Below are 25,505 nucleotides of genomic sequence, written 5' to 3' on the forward strand. Positions count from 1 at the left end.
GGTTTCGGCTCACGGAAAACCCGCGTGGGTTAAGCCCCCCCCCCGAGCCCCTCCACGGGGGACGGACACGTCCCCCCACCCGCGTTGAAAGCTTTCCGGGTGGTATCCAGCCTTCCCCGAGCCGGCGGGTCAGCCCGACTTTTTCGCACGCAAACCTCCTCGCCTAAAACTTTGAAGCCCAGGTTGTGTTTATTTCTGTATTAGCGGGCGGGGAGCGTTCCCAAATCCTGGGGGAAAAGGGCTGGCGTGGATGGAGCCTTCGGCAAGAAACTCGCGGTCGGGGTTCGCTAGCCCTCTGCCGCCGGGGGCTTTGATTTTTGCCTGGGGAAGGAGCTGGGGCATGGAAGGAGAAAGATGGAGGAGAGCAGGGTTTGGGGGCAGTCCCGAGAATTTTTTTTTTTTTTAATTATTATTTATTTAATTTTTTTTTTTTTTTTACTAGAAAGCAGCTGAGTTATGTACCGGCTCCTTGTAACGATCGTCGTGTATCTGTGGCTACTTTGGCCATTTCCAGCGTGGAGATGTTGGGGAAGGGCTGTGCTGCCCTGTGGAGGAATTCCCGACCCAAACCCTCCCCGCTCTCCCCTTCTGCAGCTTTTTGGGCTGCCTCACCCAAGGGTTTATTCCCCTTTCCTTGGGTGCAGGCGCCTATTCGGGGCCATGGGGATTTCAGTAACGACTGCAAGTCCCATGGCTCCCAAAGGGCATCGGGAAAATTTGTTGCACGTTTTCTTTGGGAGAAAAAAGTTGGACTGTTCTGGCCGTGGTCTTTATTTGTGAGGTATTGAAGAAACATCTACGGCCATTCCTCAGAAAGCAGATTCAGTGTTCCCGGTACACATTAGTGCTTTGCATTTGTAGCCTCTCTAATTATCTGTTCTTAAGAGCCATAAGAATTCTACTAAACATAATTTTTGAAAACTTTCGTTTCCATCATTCTCTTGCTTCAATTCCTCGTCTTTGCTTAATCACAAAGTAGTCGGTGGCAAACATTGGATTAAACCCATTTTTTTTCTAGTCTTGTGGGTCTGGACCAACACTGAATATTATTAGGATTGCCTTTTTTTCCTTCCTTCCTTTTTTTTTTTTTGAAGAGCTGGTTCGAGAGCAGGTTACTGAACCCGACGCTGATTCACTAGATAAAATGCCTTGGCCTGTGTTGTGCAGAGAAGCCAGACTCGGCGTTCATCTTAAAAGTGTTTTTCTAGTACCTTCTCGCTTTTAAGTTTAAAAAAAGTAAGTTGCTTGTAGAAAAAGAAGGGTGTTGATCAGAAAGCCCCGTTTCCGTTGTCATCTGGGGACAGGCGTGATGAACAGACATACTTCTGTTTAGCTTTATAGGGAATTATCAGGAATGTTTTTGTTCAGGTTTGTAGGGATTTGGAGATGAAAGAACTTAGATGCTGTTAATTCAGTCTTCCATCTTGCCTGTTGCCTGCTTCACTGGCTGCTGCCGCCTGGCACCCGCAGCGGGGGCCCTGATCCTGGGTGGGGGGGCCCCATCCTGGGTGGGGGGCACAAGCTGATGCTGCGGCCGGAAAGCCACGGGGGGCACACCGCAGCAAGCAGCTCTTCTGCCAACGGAGATAGCGACGCTGGGCTACGTCTTGCACAAACTCGGGGTAACTTTGTACTGCTGGAGTAAGTGTGTCTTCTAGCCAGGGGCAAGTCCTAGGGGGTTATTGTGGGCAAACTTTCTTTAATTGCTGGAAAACCCCACTTCTGATCTTTGAGCAGATAAAACTTCACTAATGAATCATCCGAACTGGTTTTTCATCTGCAGTATTTACAGCTTCTGATGCATCAGAGGCTCTTCCCTTAGTGGCTGTGGGGCAGCTGTGCTGATTAATGGGCTCCAACAGCTCCCAGCCAGCCCTCCTGGGAGCTGGAAGTCCAAATGTATATGGTGCTTGTGAAACAACTCTTAAGTTCTCATGTGTAACCTCGGTGTGGTCCCCAACATCTGGTGCAGTGACAGACACGCAGGGCATCGCAACCCAGGGCTCTGCGTGACACTCTTCCTAGGAATTAGCCCTGAACCGTGCCTCGCTGTTGGGGTCCCCATCGGAGCCAGTGGCTTGCAGTCGATCCCTTGGACCACAGCTGGGGCCCACGGCTTGGGGTCCTGGCTCCTTTAGTTAGTCCCTGGCATGTGGCACACATCTGGTGAGAAATGAGTGCGTGGCTGGCGTTCTTCTGCAACGTGGCTGGGAGTGAAGCGGTGCTAGGAGTGCTCAAACTGCCGATAGCTCTGGCAGCAATGACACAGGACTGCTGCTCTTCAGAGAGGTGTGACACGAGGTGGGATGGGAGCTGAGGTGTCACTGAAATAGCGTTCCTGGTCTGGTTTGATCCAGCGCACCAAACAGACACCAAGAATCTAGTTATTTTAGTTTATTCAGGTCTAGACAAACCAAAATATGTACACAAGTAGAACACGGCTACAAAGCTAAACCAGCCTTTCCTTTAGCAGTCAGTTAGGTCATATTTCAAAACAATGACTAAGTGCTCTATTTTAACAGATTACTTGTGCAAGTCCAAAATACACAAATGCAACACATTGGTACCTGATACAACAACGACGACAAAGCTTCATTTTTCTGAAATTGGGGTTTTCTGCCAGTGGTGGTTCTCTCGCTAGTTTTTGAATGGTCAACTGCATAATGTCTGAGTTTTAATATGGCTTGCACATTTCCAACAGCTCTTCTATTTAGAAGCAGGTGTCTTCTAAGCAAAACCCACGTGAAAGCTGATAACTGTATGTTGGCAAAGCACGAGATGTACATGTATGGGAGTCATTCCCTTACTGGGGTGAAGCTCCTGTGGCAGTCTAAGGGAGCTTTGCAAGGCTAGGGAGTGAGAAAACACCTCAAAAGAGAATTTTATTGAGCCATTTCTTTGCTGTCATGCTACGGTAATGAACTGTTGGCTCCAGACAACTGGGTCTGTCACTGCTTCAAACCGTCCTGTTTTCAAACCCTGCAGAATTTCTGGTGTCTGCTCCATTCCATGGCAAACATCTTGTTTAAAGGTTATGCTTTTGGACTTGTGTGTGTTATGTGTTCAGTTAGTAGGTATTGGTACTAGATAAAACATGATCCATAAAATTAGTCATAATAAAACCTTGTCTTCACTACCCCGCTATGAGTAATAGCATACATATATTATAGGGAATGGGATCAAACAGGAATGTTTTCTGTTGTCATTCAAGGCAGCATTAATGTTTGTGAGAAATTAGGCTAACGCTAATTTACAGTCAAGCCAGCATTCCCAGGAGCCCCTGCATACTATGCATATGTATGCTTTGCCTCTTCGAGATACGTACTGTGTAGGTTTAGCCAGATACCTGGCCTCCTGGCTGTCTCCAGGGGTGCCCCCAGGCTCATCTGGGCTTTGAGTTGCGCTAACCAGCACGTGGAGCCAGGTTAGCTGGTGACGGCCTCGGACAAACCTTCCCACAGCTGGACCAGCTGCGGCATCCATCTGGCCATGCTAGTTACTGGGAATTTTGACAGGGGTGTTCCAACAGAGGTCACACCACAACTGCCAAAGGTGAGCTTTGTGTCCTCTCCTTCTGACTGCTGGCCAGGTGGTAGAAACTGTGTGTTTTGGAGTCTGACTTGACTCTAGTGTGGGTTTAATGCCTCTTGGTTTTCTTTAAACCAAAGCTTTTGATTACAAATTACCTTCCTCTGTATGCCATGAGGGCAGCTATTGATGGTGTCCCTCTTTCTAATTTCCTTTGAATCCTGGAATGCTTTTAAATATACAGGATTTTAAAAAGGAAAAAAAAAGGAAAGAAAGAAAACGGACTTTGCTGCTCAAATCTGTCCAGAGTTCACAGAGATAGCAGGAAATTTTGTGTTAATCAAGTCTCAAAAGTGTGGAGTGCTTTTTGTAATGCTCCATGGCTCTGCAGCTTCCATAGAGTACTGGAGAACGCTGAGCCTCCTGGGTGCTGCCGGCACCCGGGCAGTGTTTTGTGCAACTCGGTGGGCTCTGTGCCACTGCCTCATCACCACTAAAGCTGGGTGGACGTACGAACCTGCAGCCTCTGACGCTGGCACGCTCACTGGTTTGTTTTTAAGCTAGCTTGTGCTTCGCTGAATGGTCTGTTCTGTTCTAAGGACCTGGGGTCAAGAAATTACCCCACCTTCCCTGCAGCTTTCTCTCCCTATTGCTCACAAAGCAATGTGCATCTTGCCCCTGGTTTTCCAGTACGGCGGGAGGCTGTAGCAAAGAGCAAAGCTGCTGGGCAGGCTGAAATGGAGGGCACAGGAGGAAATGGGACAACAGAGCTCTGGGCAGCAATATTCCTGCTTCAAAACTGTGACTTCTGTTCCTTTAGACAAGTTATTGAAAAGACAACTTTTCAATAACTTAATTTCTGTGAGTTACTTCTAGGACTACAAGGGCGCCTTGTCCCAAGTCACAGATTATCTTGGTTTCCGTTCAAATGAGCCGACTGCATGCAGCAGAACCTCCCTGGAGTGAAGACAAAGTCCAGGAGCAGGCATACATACAGTTAAGTACTGAAAGTCCGGTGCCCAACCGTACACTTTACAAATTTAACTGATTGGAAAAGTGGAGGTATTTATTTAGCACATGAGTCTTCTGGGATGAGGGGGATGCATTTAAGAAGGTGCAGGTTCACTGCTCCCTTGCCTCGGCTTAAGGTTGAAAAAACAGAATTGTTTTGACTGGAGCAAATAAAACTCTTACTTGTGTGTCTCGCCCAGAGAGATAATGAGTCATGTGTATAAATGGCTGAGCAGCTATCAACAATTCCAGTTCATTATCTAAATGTCTGATTTGGCTCCTGAGCAGTGAGTTTCCAGGATTTAATTTTCTTTCCTAGGATTTCATTACCTTCTTAGGGCTGAACTGATCTTTTGACAGCAAAGACGCTCTGATTTCTAAGGTATGTGGGTGCAGCCTGCTAGGGAAGAGTGTCTGTGGGCTCCAGGACAAAGACCATTTTTATGTGCCTGACTTTCTTTCATCGCTGGCCTCTCCAGAAGATGGCCAGGCTGTGCTGAATAGGTTGGTGCGGTACCGTGGACATGAATGCCAATAGACTCCTCTGTATAGACACATTCCTTTAGTGCTGCAGCCTTGGCAGAAGCGCTGGGAGCTGATGAAAAAGCAGACATGAAAGGTCATGTCTATTTAGTTTAGGTCTGCTCAATTCTTCTTTTTAAGAGCTGTAACTGTAGCTGAATGGGCAAATGTGCCAGAAATTGAGAGTTCCCAGGCAGAAACGTCCGTGCTGGGGGCCCAAGGAGCGGGCAGCGAGGCTGTAAATCCTTCGAGGCACTAGTTTTTTTGCTCTTCTCACAGTTGCATCACTTCCAAACTACAGTTAACTTGGGAGAGATGCATCAGGGAAACTCTGTGTCTTGTAGTTTAAGGAAAGAGGACACTCCTCTCGCTGCTCCTCTTTTCTTTTGGGTTGATACTAACTAAACAGGCTTGGTTTTAAACATGACCTGACCACTAAACCAAGCGGTGGTCGTGCCGCCTCTCTGCTCTTTGCAAGGGGTAACGATTAAACAGGAAGTCTTTTCGTTAGTAAATAACATTTATGGTCTTTGAAGTCAAGTTATAACTCTCTGATAGCCTCGGAAAGCCTTTGAAGGGCGCAAGGTGTCCATCTGCTCCAGGACTGCCTGCTGCTGGCCCCAGCCTGGGGAAGTGCCCCAGGATCTGATCCCTCCTATTCAAATGCAGATGAAATTCTTTACATATCTGAGTATTGGCAGTTTCAAGGTATCTCCTTATCTGTAGTGTGCGACTTGGGGAATTTCAGGCTGTCGCTCAGGAGAAAAGCTGCCAGATAACGTCAGGTCATACTGCTATTTTAGAGCTCTGTTTGCAGGGATTTAATACCTTGGCTGGGCGTAGCAGGAAATGCATTTCATCTGAGTCGAAAATTGACAAAGGACGACTTGGAAGAAGATCAAACTGTCTGTGGCAATTAGTAAATCAGTTCTACCTTTTTTTTTTTTCTTCTAAATAAAATATTTTCGGATATATATTTCTGCATTTATGGAACTCCTACTGCTAGTGCTCTCTTTGTTTGCATTTGTTGCTGCTGTTGCATATGTATATGAATCGTGGGGGTCATTCATTTAGTTCTCCCAGCAAATATACTTGTACTTTAGTGCCTCATAAGATTTCCTTGCTTTGTGACTTGCCTGGGGCTGAGGGAATAATCCCTTCTCTCTGAGAGCAAGACTGTTCCCCAGCAGCCCTTTGGTTGCTGTTCGGTGGCAGCAGCCTCGCAGGGTGCTTGGACTCCTGTTCCCGCAGTGGGGATCCCGGCTGCACTTTCAGTTTTAAAGGCTCTTGGCACAGCTGCTCCTGTGGCTCTTTGAGAACTGGCTTATTGAAGAAAATCTCCAGTTTGTGCTGCTCTAAAGAGGCCGTGCTGCACGGACAACTTTTCTGCTAACATGGCCCAAAGCTGCGAAAGTAGCATTGAAGAACAAACCTTGAGCAAAAAAATCCAGCCACCCTTCCAACACGAATACACACACATCTCTCTAGCTACTGCATGGTTACAGGAAGCTAAGAAAGCATAGAAATTCCACAAAACCACAGCAAGACTGTTGTGCTGGCTGTAGTGCTTGCACAGGGACCTCCAAATCCTGGCCGCTCACTTCCCACCCCAGTCTATTAAGACGGTAGGTTTGAGTTTGGCAGAGGTCTGGGCTGCTGTCTGTGGCACCAAATATCACCTTCCATCCAGCCGTACTCCGAACTGGGATTTCCAGACGAGGCGGAAAAGCCAGTGCTGTCACTAGAGGAGGTCGGTGTGCAGCTTGCTTTCCACATCTGAAGCAGGAGACCTGGGTGCAGAACGTGAACTTGGGTCAGGAATCTGCCAAACTAGGCTTTGGTGGTTTGGACAGGGTCGTTTTTATGGTCTGAAACAAAAAAAGACAGAGAAACCTGTAGTATTGAAAAATCTATTGGAGACTAAAAACAAGGGTGTTCAGCTACAGCAGTATGTCTGGCAACTCCCACTGTAAATAAGGATGGAAATGGTGCCCTGGGGCTTTAAAGGACTATGGCCTTGTGAAAGCTTGAAGTCAAATGGTAAGAAAGAAATACCTTTCCCAAAGGAAGTGGGCTTCTAGTAGGTAGTGGGGTTTTTTTGTTTGGGTTTGGTTTTTTTTGAAGATGAATTAGATGATTTAAATGTACAGCAATTCTGCATATAAAAAGCTGCTGCAGTGTTCAGAAAAAGGCTTTCATGTAGCTTGCAAAATAGCAACTAGTAATAAAAAAATAGTAATTTAAAGACTGCGTTAGTGGTCACTGTCATTACCGTATTAAACTGGTAGCATCAAGGTCAGGGAAGAGGAGGGTAGAAAAGAAAACTTTCATGCTGCAATAAATACATATTTATAAATTATAGGTATATATAATGTTATTCAGGTTCTCACTGTTCTAGTTGGAAAAGCTCAGTCTGTCCGATGATAAATTAGCTTGTTTATTCCTATCCTGCTGTTGGTTAGTGTAATGAAGCAGAAGTCCATTGTGTGTGCTCATTGGGTAGTGATGGCTCTGCACAGAAGGGGGTAATTGAGTAGAAAAGCAGAATGCTCCTGGTGCATGGGAGAAGTTAACACCACATGAGGTCAGTAGGATTCAAGCTTTAATCAATGTAGACACAATGCAATTGAGATTTTCTAAAGGGCTTGTTTATAGTGTGAGAGCAAGGGTCAGTAGTTAATTTGAAATGCTGTAGGTGTTCTAGATGAGAAGGTACAAAATATATATCATATTCATGGGGGAGCAGAGAGGGGATGTTATTCTTGTAACTGGGCTGAATGCCTTGTTTGCGGGAGTATGGAGGAGGGAAGAAGGAAGGAATTATTTGAGAGTTTATTGCAGGAGCTTTTTAAAGATCCACTTTATTGAAATTAATAAACTGAGTGATGGTGGCTCTTATGCAAATCTAGGCATAGGTAATATTGTAAATGAAAATACTGAAAAATTGAGCTCACTTATAGTAATTTTTTTTTCAACCTAAAGATTTAAGTCTAAATACAGAGAAACAGTGTTTCTTTTCTCTCTGAGGAATAGATCCTGAGGTGAGCCCCTTTACAAGTGGGATCTTATTTTCTGCTGCTTTTCTCGGAAAAGGAAAGGGTGGATGAATGCTTACATGTTAATAGAGAGAGATTGCTTCAGGGACAGTATAGCTGAAACTAAAGAAAAGCTACTTATTGCTCTACCAGAGAGATGTTAAAGCTGTCAAGCCTTGAACTAGGGCTTTGAGAATTAAAATAATAATAATTTAAAAAAAAAAAGAGTTTTGCAGCTGCTCAGTGCTATTTGCTAACATTTTCCAGGGTGAGTCCAGTGGACTATGAATGGTGCTGGAGTTTGGCTAAATGAATTTTCTGTGTTCCATTTGCCCTTGCCCATCCCCACCATGCTTTGCAGGAGAGGTAAGCCCAAGAGATAGGTAGGAACAGGTTTTGCTTGTGGCACAAAGATGTGAAAGGGTATTTATTAAAGAGTGATAGCTGTTTGGAGAAAGTAGGCTTTCTTCTGTCCTTCTTAAAGATCTAATGGGTTTAATGTCAGTTTTTTTCTCTTAGAAGTTTGAAAGCAAAATGTCATTTTTCCCCATGCTTGAAGATTCCTCAAGGTCCATGGCCACCAGAAGGCCTCCTTCCTCTATGGTTATTTATTCTTGGTCTTCGTATTCTCCGTCAACTAAGCTTTGGGCCCTAAATTTTCTGTAGGGTCAGGCGAGCATCAGCTGTAAATATACCCAACAGCAGAAGGGAGTAAGTTGGGTGAGGGGAGAGCAGAAATGTCTGTCGGGTGAGGGAAGAGCAAAACCTGGGACACAGCATGCAGGAGAACTGGGAGCTCTAGGGAAAACCGACTGTGACTCTTCTAGTCGAAAAGTGAACTGTGTTGGCGGTCATGTTGTGTCCATACGACGTGCTCCATGGTGGACGCTCTCATGCAATCACCAAATACTGTAAATGCGGTTGCTGCTTGGCGTGGGGAGGCTTCACCCTTGCAGGCGAGAGCAGGATTTCCCAGTGCCTCTCTTGATCCAGTGTAGGATTTTGCAGAATGGTAAGACATTGTTAGTCTGATCTCCTGGGTTGTAGAAACAGCATTAAAAACTGTTTTGAGGAATGAAATGTGGCCATTTGTTCTAGGGCAAAGATTCAGGCATTCAGAGAAGAGAGAGAAGTGGCAACTAAAAATCTGAAGAAGTGGAATATATACTTATTGGGATTTGTGTGTACACGTGATCCAGCTGGCAGTAATCTCTATCACATGTGAACTCAACTTTGCTTAATATTTAGTCTGTATTTGGAGTGATAAAAATGGGAACGAGGGGACAGCAAAAGCAGCACATCAGCATCCCAGGAGCAGTAACCACCTTCAAGACCTGGTGGGATAAGGCCCGAGCACCCTGCTCTGACCTCCTGCCTGACCCTGCCACGAGCAGGAGGTTGGACAAGAGACCTCCCGAGGTCCCGTCCCAGCCAGAATAACTCTGGATCCTCAGCGTCAAACAGTGCTCTTCCCTTTGAATGGGTTAATTTTTAATATGCTGGCCAAGGAAGCGTAATTCTGTAATATGAAGCCGTAGCTTTTGTTTGAAAAATTATGCTAACAAAATCAAGGTTGGGATGCTGTAAGTAATTAATTATGCTTGTATTGATTGGGGGAATGAGTGTTTACTTTCCTTTTCAAGCAACCAAACTAGGAGGGTTAAGTTTGAGTAAAACTTTTGCTGAAAAAACCCCCAAACCCCAAAATACTCCGTTTGTTTCATTTAGTTGGCCACAGTGTTGCACTAATCTTGAACGGATTGAAAACTTTCCCTTCTGAGGATTTCTGGAAGCCAAACTTGGGAGCATGGCAGTAACCAGGATCTAACCCAGTGGCTCAAGAAAGCACACCACCAGTGACAGACAGGCCTGGATCCTCCGGGTCCCTTCCAAGTACCCTGCTATTTACCACTTTGCTGGGTATTTGGGGCAGGATGCTCGGTTTCTTCAGCAAATACTGTAGGGTTTTACTATGGAGAATATCGGGGGGCAGAAGCAGCATTGGATGGCTCAGGGTGTCCCGGCCATGTGATGAATCACTTCAGCTCTTTGCTTCCGCTCATACTGTGTTTAGTCTACGTGAAGTGAAAGAATTTCGGTTCTGGTTGAGATGTAGGAGAGAAATCCTCTCCATCTTGGCAATGAGGATGGTCACCAGTGCTGAGAAACCAAATCATGATATCTTTTGCTGAATGAGGTCATAAGATCTTTGACCTCTCTGGCCGGTAGATACAAGGTATGCTGAGATGTCTCCTTCAAATCCTCTTATTTGGAGTTATTCTGTAACACCGTCATCTTCGGGTGAATCACCGCTACCAGTTCAACACAAGACTGAGTAGTTTGGGATCATTCAAAACTGAAAGCAATTCAGCTTCTGTCTGTCCCCCCCACGTTAAACATCTCTCTTACTTTTAACTGCTGCTGTGTCTTGGGGACGTAGCTTGAGAAAATCCATACGCTTGAGTCAATGTACCATTGTCTATATGGTACTTTCAGTATGAAAAGTCACTGAAAATTACACGTAAGAGTTGCTTCAATCTGTAAGACGTAGCTGAAGTAGCTCTGAAGGTTCACCAGAAGCCCTCCCTGGGAAGTGCTGCCCATGCTGCTGAAGGCACCTGGCTCTTTGGGGGGGCTCGCGGCTGAAGCTGCTGCAAGGGGCCGTGCTTCCTTGGCAGGGAGTGGCAGGGTCTGCTGTGACCCCCTGTAATTTGGGAGATCCTTGGGACTTTTGCAGTGAGCCAGGCACCTCCGAAGCCTCTGTTGGAGAAGGTACAGCAGGCAGCTTCCCCATTCCCCAGCAGCATATGGACCACATACCTTTAAGAGAAATGTATTTCGTAGCATATATGCAAACAAGCTTCGAAGAGGCTAAACTGTCTTCGTTCCCCAAACTGGTATGAAAACCAGGGAACTCCAACAGAGAGGTTGCTCAGACCGTGTTGGTTTTGTTTTCATGTCTGGACTTGCCTGGGGTTTTAAGGAAGATTTAATGAAGGTTTGTCCCATCGGAGCAAAGGAGGGCTCCGGTGGCGACAGTCACCTCCTGCCCGCTTCCCTCGGGCGCAGGCACGCCAGCTCCTGGGAGATCGTGGCTGTCGCCCTGAAAGCATTCGCTGTGAATCATCCTGTCTCTAAACTTGTCTGTGGGTAGTTTTTTCTCTCGAGCAGTTAGAAGCATCCACTGACGGTGTTAGCAGCTCCGGCAGCCTCGTGCCTATGGCTTTCAGCATCCAGCGCCACAGGGCTCTTGCCCCTTGGCATGGGGGGGTCTCTGCCTGATTGCCTGCTCACGGTCCCTGGGGCCAGGGCTCCTTCACGGGGGTCCCCGGGCAGCCCCAACCCAAGCTCACAGGGCTGGCTCCTGTTTGAGCTGGCTCCCGGAGAGCCATGCTGCCGACCAGCTTCTGCAAAACCCTCCTGAGCAAAGCCCTGCTCCTTGGTTATTCCGCTAGCCCCTCCAAATGGTACCTGCATTACTGCAGGGCTTCTCGTCACGGCGAGCAGGCTGGAACACGGGCTGGGGCTTATCCGCTGTATTATGCACAAACGGCTATTTAATTATTTACAGGCTGACATATATCATTTAATATATAAAGCTGAAGCATCTACCAGCCCACAGGCAGAATGGCTGAGAGCAGCCTGCTTGGCACCACGTTTTAACTGAAATCCCTCGATGCTAGCTTTGTTTTGCATAGCACTTTGTAATACTGTTAGTTGACTTGGCTGCAGTTTCACAAAGCATTTTTTTCCACTTGGTTCAACACTCCCTTGAATTTAATGGGACTGGAGCCAAACAAGTAATGGAAGCCAAGTGCCGACATTCATTTGGTGTGCAGTTCCTGACAAGGAATATATATATAGTAATTGTCTCTTGCTCCTCAAAGCTGTAACTTTGGCTGTGGGGATACTTGAGTGAGCATGCCAAGTATTTAAAATCATAATTGGTCAGTGATGAAAACATGTATTTATGGCTATAATGGGGTGCATCAAAGCAAGAAACATTCGTCTTCTCTGTAGAAGTAACAATGTCTCTTAATTCAGAAATGCCTACTTTTAAATCACACAAAGATTTGTCGAAGTTAAAAAGCTCTAAGAGCTTGGCCTGAGTGACTTATTTCCCAACAATATTCCTAATATTCACTTAGAGCTGCAGTTTTAGCCATGGTTACCAGGTTCTGCATCGAGGCATAAGAAAGGAATGTTGCACCGTTTTATGCACTTAAGGCACATCATTAAAGTGTTCTGTAATCCTGGACTTGCAGCTAGATTTTGTTTGTTTGTTTGTCGAATGATTTGTTTTATTCTATTTTGCTGTTTCTTTCTGGCATATCAGTCATTTGTTCTTTTGGGGGGCTGCTGTAACGTATGAGCTTTCTGTGGTTCCTGGAGGACTGCTGGATGCAGCGAGGGTTTTGAGATGCGGCAGTGCTACGTATCTGTGATGCACTTAGGCTGGGGACTGATAGCGAGGGCAGGTCTGAATCTGGGACTATTCCCGCTTAAACAAATCCCTTTCCTTTCAGCCCACCCTTTATGCCAGCATCACTGCTACTTTTCAGCTGGAAGAAACTTATTGCTGTCCAAAAATCGAAAAAATGCAGTTTATAAACAACTGCTTTTTAATAACTTCCTCCCGACTCGCACGTTGAGTCATCTCTCCCTTGCCTGTAGGAAGGAGTGCGGATGTCGTCTTTCTAACGAGGTGGCACGTTAGGGAAGATGCTACGCAGGGTTCCTGGCTTGGATCCCAAAAAGCAATAGAGCTGCTGTTGTGATGCTGCGTCCAAATTACAAGGGAGCCAGGTCTGAATCATCTGGGTGTAGCGCGTGCGGATGTCAGCGTGCTGAGCCGGGGGAACCCTGAGCTGGCTCTGCCCCAACGGGGCTGGGGGTGGCTGGGTGGGTGTTGCTCAGTTTTGGTTTGTTTTTCTCATTGAAATACTTGGAAGTTTGTAGGTAGGGTGCTATTGTTTGCTGCTGGAGTTTTTTTGGTGGGAAGTCCTGGACCATCTGTCAGAACGAGGATGGTGACGATGTGAAAATAGCCTTCTGCGGGAGCCCGCGGGCTGGCCGGCTTATCCCCAATTTTACGTGACCACCTCAGCATCTTTTCTCTGGAGACTTTGACATGAAGTCATTGGTTATTCTATATGCCTGGATATCTGTTATTCTATGTGCTACTTCTCTTTTAATTCATAGTATAGGAACATTTCAATGCTTGTCACTTGAGTTAGAGCATTTTTACATTATTAGGTTAAATTTGCAGTTAAATTTTTCAATTTCAAGCCTTTTTATTTTTAAAAGGACTGGATAGTTTGGGGTTTTTCATAAATGTCACATCACAAACTTGTATTATGTAACTTTAATTTCTTCAAATTCTGGTGAAAACAGACATCAAGAAAACTCTTTTAACAGCTTAAAAAGAAAGAGTTAACCTGCGCCATCTGTTTCCCAAAACCTGTGAAGCTGGAAGGAATTCTTTACAGCATGTCCAATGGTACCTTCCTGGTAATACTTCAGAAAAGAGAACAGTTCTGGTTTAATTGCAGTGAAATGTATTGGGTGTCAAAATGTGTTGAGCTGGCTGTTGTGCAAAAAATTACTTTTTTCTATGACAAAAGGAGAATAGATTCATAAGGGACAGGGGAATTATCGACCTCCTGGTCACTGGGCTTTCTGACCTGCAGAAGCCTCTCGGATTATACGGGGGAGACGAGGAACTGGAGCAGCTCCAGCTCCGCTCGTCTCTGTGGTTTGCCAGTTCTGTGATGCATTCAAACAGCATTAAAATATTTATTTCCCAAATGATACTGGAAACAGGGCAGAACCACTGTCATAAGAAGTCTTTGCATGGCAGAACTATGTTGGAAATGTGTTTGAGTTTTTAAAAGCCTTTTCTTTCTCTCAGATTTGGAGGTGTTATGCTGAAATTCTGGCTGAAGGTGGAATGTATTTCTTTTCTGCTTTCATCCCTGTTTGTACTTCAGAGCTGGACTGTTTCCTCATCGACATAAAGCCAGAGCAGTATACTCCTCCATACTTTTAATTGTCTGATCTGGGATGTTGTACATTTTTCTGATACGATGAAAATGGGTATCTTGTGCACATGCACAAAGTCTCGTTGCTTGCTGTGGTGGAGAGTTTGGGGAGCATTTCAGAGCCAAGATCTCTGTTCAGCTTCTTTTCTCCCAATATCTCAAAAAAAATGTGGGGCTAGGAGAAAAAGAGAGACAAATCTTTGGTGGTAACAGTCATTAGTTCACACCTGACTTACAGCGAAAGGAAGAAATACCTTCATGCAAAACGTTTCTCTACAGTTAGTGGGAGTGGGTGGGCAAGGATCTTTGGAGCATCATGGAGGTGGCCAGCTTACCCCGTGTTTTCCATGCTGGGAGTCTTGGCGAGGCTGAGATGGCTCCTGCAGCAAGTTTGCAGACAGCAGATGGTTGGTCATGGCCCTGGGCTGGGTTAGATGCAACGTGGTGCTGCTCTCTCCCATTACCAAGGATTCTTAAAAAAGAATTGTGTGGTTCAGCAGTGAGAAAAGCCTTCCTGCCCAAGGAAACGTGTGGCTGTGCGTGGTTCAAATCACTGCGGTAAGTCCTGCCTGGCTCTGCAGGACCACAAGGTTTAGGATTAGTTCATATGTCTAGGTTTGTGATATGGGCACATGCTTTGCATGTGGATTTGCTCGAGTGAGCAAACTAGAAGGGTGTACGCACAGAAAAAGCTGCCAGTCACTTTCAGTATGATTTTGGTGTAACTGAGGTATCTGAGACTGAACTGGCAGATTCCGTCTGCTTCAGCTAATCCTAATTTGATCCCACTACAAAGTCAGTAATATGTCTGTAGATGTAGTAAACTTAATTACTTAACTGCAAGATCAAGGAGCTGTGAAGGAGAATCATTTGATGCATTTGTTTTAAATTGCCTTCAAATAGTTGAATGGGGAGCTGCATATTTTGGTGGGGAAACCACTATATAAGATATCTAAAGATGCTAAAAATGTGGTTCTCTTCCACTTACAGCTCCCAGCCCCACTACAGCTGTTCCTTACACGTCAGTGAAGTGCATTGATGTAAGAAAAAACCACCACAAAACCAAGTGGCTGATGCCCTGGGGACCCAACCCCTGCGAGAAGCTTAAAGACTTCGACGAGGCAGTGAGCAGGCAGATTGAAGCCAACGATATCGTGTTTGCTGTGCATATTCCCCTCCCCAAAAAGGAGATGAGCCCCTGGTTCCAGTTCATGCTTTTCATCATGCAGCTGGACATCGCATTCAAGATGGACAACGACCTAAGTAAGTCCCTCTCCATTGTTTGTTAGATGCTGACTGTGGTCTGATTTCCCCATGTGTTTCTCTTAAAGTCGCTTTTATCTTGTGCCATATGTTAACTGCTACAGTGCCTCCATACAGCGAGGTGATAAAGGAGCATGTTCTTAAGGTGAGAATCGGTAATGAGACATTTCAATATGTATCTTTGCAGGGAGAGCTGTTCACGCTGCACTAGCAAGTAGCTAAGCAGATGACGAGCAGGTTCCCTCTTAAAGTACATAGACCATCAACAACTACACTGGTTTAAATCCAGCAATTCACTTTCATGGCATATGCTCCTGGCTTTCATATAGTTTTTCAAAATATTCCAGGATGCTGAGTGCGCAGCAACAGTTTGCAGTCGATAATACTGCCCAACCCTTTCAGCTGTTTCTTTCCTCCTGCTTCTCTGTGTTCCCATCCCATCCCTTGTGCTGGCTCTGTGCACGTGCCTGGCCGTGAGCTGCATTGTGTGGCCTCCTCAGGGAAATTTGAGGTTGGCTGGAGGACCTCTCCAACCGGTTAGGAGGTTGAGTTGGTCGCTGCCATGCAAGGTGGTGCCAGGGCCACTGCTGAAGATCTGCTGGAGCAGGCGAGGAGTGGGGATGTCCCTTCTGCCAGAGCAGCAGCATTGCCTCATCGTGCTCTAGGTGGGGTGTCTCACTCTGTGTGGAGGTGGTGAAAAGCAGTGTCGGGGGGGTGGTGTTTTTTTTATTTTTATAAATGTCTCCGCCCCCAAAATCCTTTGTGTCAAGACTTGAACTGGTTACTGGTTTCCCAGTGCTGAAGCCTTTAAGCCATGCTATTCTGCTCTGTGTTTGCCAAGCACTTTTGCATGGTGAGTTTCTAAACTGCAAGCCAAAGTACTTAGTAAATGAAATTATTGATCCATAAGTTTACACGAGGAGCTCGTGAGAAGGAATGCTCATGTCAGAGGTTTTAAACACGCACTCTCCATCGGGCACCAGTTGCAGAAGAGTTGATGTTTATTTACTGAGCCTTTGTCATAATAATAACTTTAACTTCTTCAGTCTGAGGTTGGTTGTTGGTGAACTGAAATAGTTGCCCTAACTTCCATCAATGGTTGTGAGATACATTTTTTGCTAGGCTTTGGTACATGCAGGTGGAAAGTACCTTCTGGCCTTGAAACTACAGTGGTCCAAATTAACTGGAAAACTGTACAGGTACACGAACTGTGGAGGAAGCTATCTTACTGGAATTCACCCTTAGTACATGGAAGAAGATAAAATATGAGGGAGGAAACAAAAAACCAAACAAAAAACCCCCACAAACTCAAAAATAACCCTGCAAAAAAAATCTGCAAAATAATATTGGGAGCTGCAAGGGCAAGACTGATCTGCCCCTTACTGAAAGAGTTGTGCATGTGTTTACATGTTTAAAAGTGTTTGGGAAAAATCCCTCTCTCTAACAACTATAACTTAATATTATGAATAAACAATTTACTTTTCAAACTGGTCTGAACTGGGGCTTCTGTAGCTTTTTCCTCCGGCTGCAGCTTGTCTCTTGGCTCTGTCTCTAGGGTTCACGTAACCGTGTGGTGGGTGGATCAGCTCAGGGAGCAAATCTGTTTTAGAAACTGGCTGCTGGCTTGGGGATGTGGACTAGCAAACGCGCGTGCTGGTGCAGGGGGAGCTGGCAGCCTGCACCCCAGGGACTGCAGCCAGGTCACTGTAGATCTGATGAAGTTTTCATGACTGCTTTAAGTTTCCTTTACTGCCTTGCCTTCTCAGCGTGGACCTGTTCCTTCCTAGCTATTTAATGTATCATCATTAAGATAAGTTAAAAGCGAGATTGTATAAAGCTTACATATGTATTCTTATCCCTATAATTATCTCTAAAACACAGAGAGAGTAGCTTTGTAACTTTATTAATGCCTCAACTTCTTAGACTTCAATAGATGATTGCATTTAGAGAAATAATGCTTTGTTCCGAGGCTTTTAAAGTCAAACCACTGAGCTGGAGTGAGTAACTGGCTGGGCACCTGGGAGCAGGTTGCTAAAATGCTAAACAAGCTTTTGACAGTAATTTCTGCTGTAAGTGCAGAGAGCCTTTTCTTCAGGTGATTATTTGTGCTGTTCAGTGACCAAGTCCTTCAAAGGTGGGAACTTTTTTTGAGATTTAAAAGCAGAAAAGCTTGTCTTGGGCCACCCTCTGGGTAATAACCACTTCTGCAGCTGGGAAAGACTCAGTTTCTGGGCCTTATCAGTTCAGTAGCTGCTGGTGGTTTTTGTTTATAAGAAGCATTTGGAGATGAGGGAGACATTAAAACTTCTAATGGTGTGAACTTACTTGGCACATCTTGAAGGTCTTCTTTCATTGACTGAAGAAAGTATTTTAAAATGCTGTTTTCCTACACTTTATGCCAAGCTGAAGGCAGATGTAAATTAAGTGTAAAATCTAAGAAACTAGTGAGTAACACATCTCTTGCTTGCTAGAGTGTGTTGTAACAGATTAAATAAAAATAAATCTTGTTAAGCCAAAATAATTGCTTATATGTCTCTGTATCTTGCTGCTAACTTTGAGTTAATGTTAAGAGCTTCATTGATCAGGTGGCTGGAATCAGCTCCTCAAAAGAGGCAATGCTGAAGATGTGAAATAACCTCGTTTCTTCTTTTAAATCAACAATTCAAGTTTCTTCTCTCTTAAGCTTTGAGAGACCTCAAAGCCAGCAGTCATCCTGCTGTAGTTAATGCCAGCAGGGGCTGGTGCCAAACCAGGGATGGCTCCTGGAAGGCATTGCAGCTATTAGAGCCTTGGCCAGTCACCGTCATAATGACTGTCTTGAAGCAGCCTCAGATCATCTAGGAAAGCAGCACCGCCTGGTAACTGCAAATGCTCTTATCTGCCTGAAGAAGCTGGTTGCCTGTCTCTCTGGGGAAACATCCCGGTCTCCACTGGCTCCCCAAACCCCACAGCATGGTCCGAAGACGTTAAGTCAACGTGCAGCTGTGCAGGGTCCTGGGCTCGGCCACGCTCCCCTTCTTGGTCTTCACCGGGGATGCTGCTGAGCCACATCTCCAACTGTTGCCGGCTTTTCTCTGCAAAGGCACGTGGTCATCCTCTTCCTCTGCAACCCCTAAGCAAGGCCAATGCACAGAACAAAAACTTTCATCCACTGCGAGTCTGTGGGCTCGGGTTTTCCGAGGGTGGAGGGAAAGGGCAGCCCTGGCAAAGTGCCCCAGGGAGCGAAAGGCCCCATGGGATCTGCATCCTTCAGAGGAGGAACCAGCCGTGGGTTCTTGCTCTGCACTTTCAAAATGCAGATGTTGTTTTCAAAATGCAGGTGTTTAGAAGCTGAGCTACTTCCCTCATGTTCATCCTTCACAGAAAGCTGGGAGAGACTCAGACTTGCTGTTTCTGTGAGGAAAAGACTATTTCTGTGCCCAAGCTGTCCTTGTCCTTTCTTGATGCATTGTGCGTTCAATTATTAAGAAACCCTTTCCAGAACAGGGAAAGGTGGCGGATAGAGAAACAAGATGAAGTTACCTTAAAAACCACCCGTACCTCAATCACAAAAGCTGCGATGGGAAATCTTAGTACCGCTCGCGAGGATGGCAACATCTGCCAGCGAGCCCTGCTCCTGCTGTGGTGCAAAATGCCCTGTTTGCAGGGATTCCGGGAAGCCCTCCGGCACTCGCCCAACGGCTGGCACAGGGCAGCGGCCAGAGCCCCGGCGTGCAGCCATCCATCCCTGCCATCCGTCTGTGGTGCTGCCGGCCGCGTCCCCGGGGGACCAGCGGCCGTCCTCTGGTTTCCAGCCGTAGGAAATTTCCTGTGTGCAAAAGACTGCTTTTGAAGCTGAAGTTTTCCTTCATGACTGCGCAGTCGGGTCCGGTTCCCATCGCCGGATCTGAGGAACGCCGAGCGCTTTCAGGGGAGGGATGAAAGCCGTTGAGCTTGTTGAGGACCACTCTCCAAAATAGCATCTGCCCTGGAAAAGACTGTCCCTGCTCCCAGACAGGACAGGGTGGCCACACCGGCTCCTGGAGCTGCCTCTCCTTCCCCACCGCAGAGCAGCACTGCGGCCATCCACCGATGGGGTTGCTGGTAGTGAGTGTGCAAATCCCCTTTCCTCGGCAAGTTAGGCGGTCATCTCTGTTCCCTGCACATCAGGTTCACTTTAAAAATTCATTCCTGCTTTGCTTTAGTCATTGCTTGTTGGCACATCTTGCTGCTGCACTTTCATGGGCAGAATACCTCAGAGAAGGGTGGGAGGTTGTGCTGTGAGCTTGGAGGGGATTTCTTTTTTTTTTTTTTTTCTTTGTATTTTATTTATTTTTTGGGCTGGTCTGCTGCCATGGGTCTGGGCCATTTGCATTTGGCAAGCTGCAGTGTTCTTAACAGGGAACATCAGTCCTTCTCTCTGAGCTGCTTTGCAGCATGACCTTCTACATGCCAAGAAATAATTTGCTGGTATCCGTCCCTAGCTGGAGCAGGGACCTGGAGGCTGCTCGCTCCCTGACTGCCACAGGCTTCAGGAGCCCCCAGAGCTGCGCTCTTGGCTTTCCTGCCTTGGTTTCACCTTGTGCAAAAGTATACCTGAAGTTGCTTAATATTGAATTGACATCTAGGAATGCAGTGTCCCTGGGGAGTACAAACTGACGGTTGCACTATGTTGGACGTTAGATAATGATGCCTCTGTTTATCAGGTGGTGTAACAGTATGGAGGGGCCTTTACAAATTTTCAGTCTAAAATCCCTGTTTTCTTCTCTTCTTATATCTACTGGACTTAAAATGTTAGTAAGTGAGAATAACTTCTGGTTTCTTTGCAGTTGCAAAGCAGTTGTATACAGTTGTATGCCTAAGCGCTGCAGACTGAATTCATCCAATTTTGGTCTCTTTGGTAGGTTTTGTAATTTCAGATTGCTGGTGAAGCATGGAAGTGTAATGCAAATAATTCTAGCATTTCTTCTATTTGCTTGCATATGCTTCTTTCCAGACAGCTGTATTAGTATGCAGCTGGCACAGAGCCATCTTCTGAAACAACTCCTCTATTTTTAGACTATTGTAATGTGAGTGAAGATATCCTCTGCTAATATCGCACTATAAAGTGAATCCTGGAAAAGATCTCGGGCACCGAATGTCTGGCAGTAAAACGCCAACATGAAAAAATATATTGGCGGTGCTCGGAACATGACAGGTACCGGGGAATCCCTCGCTGTAGAGGGGGGTGACAGCTCTGACCTACTTCGAAGCATCTCATAGCCCTGCAAATGGAGAGTCACTGAGAAAGCTCAAGGCTGGGAACCCCAGCAAGAGTGTGTCTTCTCGTTGGTCATCCCTGGAACGCATAATCATCTAAACAAACCTGTCTTATTTCTGTAGGGTTTTTAATATAACCCTATGGTACTGGTGAGGTTGTCACTTGATGCTTGAGCTGCTAATACCAGAGGGGATTTACCAGGCTCCAAATTATCTAGGCGTTATCTGCAAGATCTGTGAAGGCAAGGTTAATCTGGAGCATGCCATGAAGAGATGCTCTGACGTGGTCCTTGCGAGATGAAGTTTCCTGGCATGGGTAATTTCATCTCTTGGTACTGAATGAGACAGAAATCTCTACCTACTTATTTCTACCTTTTGTTGTTGGGAAATTCTGGAGAATCTTGATTAACATGTGCAGAGGAGCTGAGTAATTGCTTTCCTCGAACATGTTAGCATCTGGGAAGCTGAGCACAGGTTTGCAGTAGCTTTTTCTCTTCCTTCCTTGCATGTATTCTTTCTCTTCTGCTATGGCTCAGCTTTGAATAATTAAAATACTCTGCTCTCTCTCAGCACTTCCAGAAGTAAAAACTGGCTCGACTGTCAGTCTCTTGCCTCCTGTTCACTCCTCCCATCTGCTGTTTTGATGGTAAATAACGCTGCTTTGAAACACCTTTCTTTTATCCTGAAGCCAAGCATGGTGGAACATCAGCTACTGCTTCTCTTCCCCGTTCCCCTCATGCACGTATGCCTGCACAGGCACGTAGCCTGCCCTTAGTATTCAGAGGACTTCAGGAGCGTTAGTGCCATGCACGAAAAGGGCACCCCCCACCCCCAAATTGTCTATTCACCATCTGACATTTTGGTATTAATGTGAATAAGTCATGAATCTTCTTAAAATTCAGTTCTTTGCCAAACAGTGTGTCACTGTCCTTATTTGTTCCTCTCAGACTATGGAGACTGCTAACGAAAGGCTGAGAGTGGACTGGCGTAGGACTATCAGTCTGCTGTGCTGAAATACATATCTATATATATATGTGTGCGTGTGTATGTATAGAGACATATTTATGTATTTTATGTTGACAGGCTTGAAGGGTCTTTGTACAAAACTCTTTTCTAATGGGAGGTGTTACCCCGATGCAGAGACTGCTGGAAATACAGAGGGAGATTCTAATCCACTGGTCTGGAAAAGCACACACTAGTATATCTCCTGCCTTCTGGTTTTCATACTCGATGGCAGCAGCAACATTTGGATTGCAAAGATGAAATAATGAAAGCTGTTTTTGTTGGATTTAATCCTAAGCATTCCAGTTGGTTTTATGGCTTCTGAAATGAAGTTTGTAGTTCTTTTTAGCTGGGCCAAGTTTAACCTTATGATCCCATTTATCTGTTTTGCTGGTCTTCTAAATAGCGGATCTGAGATGGCAAATTCATGTTTCATGGAAACCCAACTAATGGCTGCTGCAGAAAGGAACTTGATATCAATTTGGATTGTATAGATCACATGTGCAAAAAAAAAGCTCAGAAAAATCTTGATGCATCCACATCAGATGCATAACAGAGCCACCTCCAAACCCTGTATAAATAGCAAGTCTAAACCACAGATACCATCCACGCCCCCTCCCATCATTTTGGATGAGTATGCCACCACATATTCCCAACAAAAATATAACTGAAAAAGATGACAAACATACAGGGGGCACAGCGCTTGAAAGACTCATGCTTACTTGTAGACATGAAACAGCCTCCCTTCAGAATTATGAAGACCAGATTTTTTTCGGAGCTGAACTTCAAAGCTCATCAAGTATTGATGTGTCTTTGCAGCCCGTTCCCCAGTGTGGGCTGCTGCTGAGAGAGCAGGCAGCCTTGTTTTCATACAGAGGGCTCCTGGTGAAAAGCGATGGGCGTTGACATCGTGTACGCCTTCCGCATCCTTACAGGACGGAGCACGTACAGTGTCCGCCTATACAGTGACGCAGCCCCGATGGAATGTGTGCGTGTGTCAGCTTAGATCTGCAGAGACATTTCTGAGCTCCGGAGCGTGCCACAGCGCGCTGCCAGGGAGCTTGCAAGCGTGAGCTGTTTGCAGCGAGAGCGCAGTGCTTCGACACTGGTACAAGTGGTTCTGTAGCCATCTTCCAACGCTTCTCCATGGCAGATGGTTCTGTAGCCATCTTCCAATGCTTCTCTGCAGCGGATGGTTCTGTAGCTGTCTTCCAACGCTTCTCCGTGGCAGATGGTTCTGTAGCCATCTTCCAGTGCTTTTCCAGCAGCTGTGGCTCTCAGAGTTCGGTGATCTATGAAAAGAGGCGAGGTTGTAGCATGCACAGGCTCATTTCAGAATGTGTCCCTCTTTCAGAGCCTTCCCTTGGATCTGTGCCTGGTAAATAGCAGGATTTTACATCTGGTAGAGCTGGTATAGACTTGCCTCGGGTTTTCAAAGCATGTTTATGTGTTGCTGCTTGGCAGACTTCAACTGTAACTCTCATTTTCATGACCATGCTCAGTTGTGGCGCCTAAATAAGTCTGTTCCAGCCCAATTTCCTTCTTGCAGTGATGACCTCTTGGCAGCATCAAGAGCATATTTAAAAGCAGTTACACCCCATACTCTTACTGTGATATTGTCCAGGAGAGGACAACCTGACTGTTTCCACGCAAATTTGATGTGGTGACCTTACCTGGGCATATAAACTCTGTGTGTGTTTACTGATGTGCAAGTTGGTGCATCTGTAAAGGCAAAAACAAGTCAGTGCTGGTGTGGGGCATGGGCATGGAGGGGAGGGCTTCAAAAGGCTTATGTGGAATCACTTAAGCTAAACAATACATATAGAAAACATCAACTCCATCATGTGCGGTCGTTTCTGAGTTTTTTTCCAGCAAGGCCAGCATAGCTAAACTTCAATTTTTTAATTTTCTTTTTAAAGGACCCTTGTGTAGTGTTTTGTTTTCTTATTACTCTGGGAACCCTGGCTTATCTTTGAAGAGCAGAGGATCCTAGTTGTGGGCAATTTTGAAGCAATTTGTACTTTTGGTGATGCATTTTGACTTTTCCCAGCAGTGCCTTTCCCTGCTTCCTCCCTTCCCGTCCCACCCAAAGGCCTCTGTGACCCTTTTTCTTTCATTTAACATCTCTCGGGCAGAATACATCTTTGTTAAGGGGTGTATTCTAGACCTTTTTATTCAAGATGTTGGGCTTCAGTGTTTATGGATGGTGAACCTACAGCCACGAGAAACCTAAGGTTACATTGATAGATGACTTCTGCTATCATGCTTAAATGAACCTAATGCACCATTAGTTGCATGATTTCTCCTTTATACAGTTCATCTAACTATACACAGTTGCATACTTCATCTTTTTTGTGGTTTTCTGTAACTAAACACTATTTCAATGTTGATTTAAAGCAAATCCTATGATGCAATATAGTTGTTTCCTGAAGCAGGAACACCCTTTGCACACCCTTGTATTACCTGCAGAAGGTCTACGTAGAAGCCTGTCTTATTGTCCCGCCGCCAACCCGCGGTGAAGGGGCTGCTGGATTGCTTCTTGGCTTACTGTCTGTCTCTGCAGCTGTCTAGGTTCCAGTTTTATACACAAGTTATTGTTTCTAATGCTATATGAATAAATAATGCTCTTCACCTGCAACTGTAACATAAACTGTAAGTCATGGTATGTTAGAAAGATATCAGACCTTTATGACCAGTAAAAATTCTTTCTTTTCTAGTAAAGAGGAGATAAATGTTTTTAAAAAGGTAATTTGATCTGTATTGTTTGGAATGCAAAAATTTCCATTGCCCTCTGTAGCTGTGTGCCTCTCAGAGGTCCTTTCAGTGTCTAGATGCTCTCCCACCCTTCTGATGTTCTGTACCATTCCTCTCTAACAAGCCTGATGTCTCCTTACTCTTGCAGAAGAAAACGCAGAAATTACCCTGGATGTGTCACTAGCATATCGTGATGATGCGTTTGATGACTGGGAAGAAATAGCACATGCAATAGAGATCAGGAAGCTGAAATGCACCTTTGGCTCACCAAAAGTAAGGTGTTTTGTTGACACTGGAGGTGGGGAGGTGTGGGGGGAATTGTCCTCTTGCTTTCCTTCATGGTGCTTCCTAGAAGCTCTGGGTTGTTCAATCATAACTTTAAAACGCATCAGGTTTCTCTTGGCTCAAACTCTTTGAAAACCTTATGAGCTCCACATGCAGTTGGTTCTATTTGGTGATACAAGAGAAGGGGATGAAGTCGGAGGTAGAGTTAAAACTGTAAGGCAGAAAAGCTGTGAGGTGTTGCAGAGCTGATGTCTAGAACTTGTGTGCTTTGAGATTTGTATACCCCAAACCATCCTAGAGAACTTGGACCTTTCCATCTTGTGCTTCTGTGATGAACAACTCCATGACACTCCTTGTTCTTCAGGAGTGGCAAGGAAATAGCCCACCAGGGACACTGCAGCATTCAAAAGACCTGGAAAGGTGGGGCAAGAGTTTCTTAAAATAACTTCTTAATGCCTCAAGCTACAAAGCTTAGAAGCAGAGAGCACAGCTAGCAGTTGAGAACAGACCATCTTGTTTAAATAAAGATATTTCTTTTTGTGCTGCAAACTGTAATTCATGTGCTTAAATTTATCTGGTATCTCTTTACATACCATGTTTTTCAGCTCTGTGTCTTGTTCTCCTGTTTCACAGTCTCTTTCAGTAATCCACTTATGTCGCCAGTAACACCTGTACCCTTCCATACAGCCACATATATGCAGTAAATACATACGCGGTGCTGAGGGCACTATTGCTGGTAAAACAGGACTTAAGAAACTCCACATAAAGACATGTGTGAAGGGGTTGCATATTTTGTTTTGGCTCAAGTTGTGCTTGCTGAGGGAGG

At 45.4% G+C, this 25,505-nt stretch overlaps 1 protein-coding gene across 2 annotated transcripts in view; it reads left to right on the plus strand.

Annotated features, from left to right (window-relative positions):
* Positions 1-25,505, plus strand: part of WLS (wntless Wnt ligand secretion mediator) — a 34,284-nt gene that overhangs the window by 674 nt on the left and 8,105 nt on the right. Inside the window, exons 2-3 of one of the 2 annotated variants that reach the window (XM_010561509.1) lie at positions 15,128-15,400; positions 24,543-24,667. In XM_010561509.1, the coding sequence (XP_010559811.1) occupies positions 15,128-15,400; positions 24,543-24,667 (398 nt within the window). The remainder of the gene's footprint in view (positions 1-15,127; positions 15,401-24,542; positions 24,668-25,505) is intronic. The other variant, XM_010561511.1, reaches the window with a different exon arrangement.

This window comes from Haliaeetus leucocephalus, unplaced genomic scaffold, assembly GCF_000737465.1.
Source record: "Haliaeetus leucocephalus isolate CR32 unplaced genomic scaffold, Haliaeetus_leucocephalus-4.0 Scaffold147, whole genome shotgun sequence".
Classification (NCBI taxonomy): domain Eukaryota; kingdom Metazoa; phylum Chordata; class Aves; order Accipitriformes; family Accipitridae; genus Haliaeetus; species Haliaeetus leucocephalus.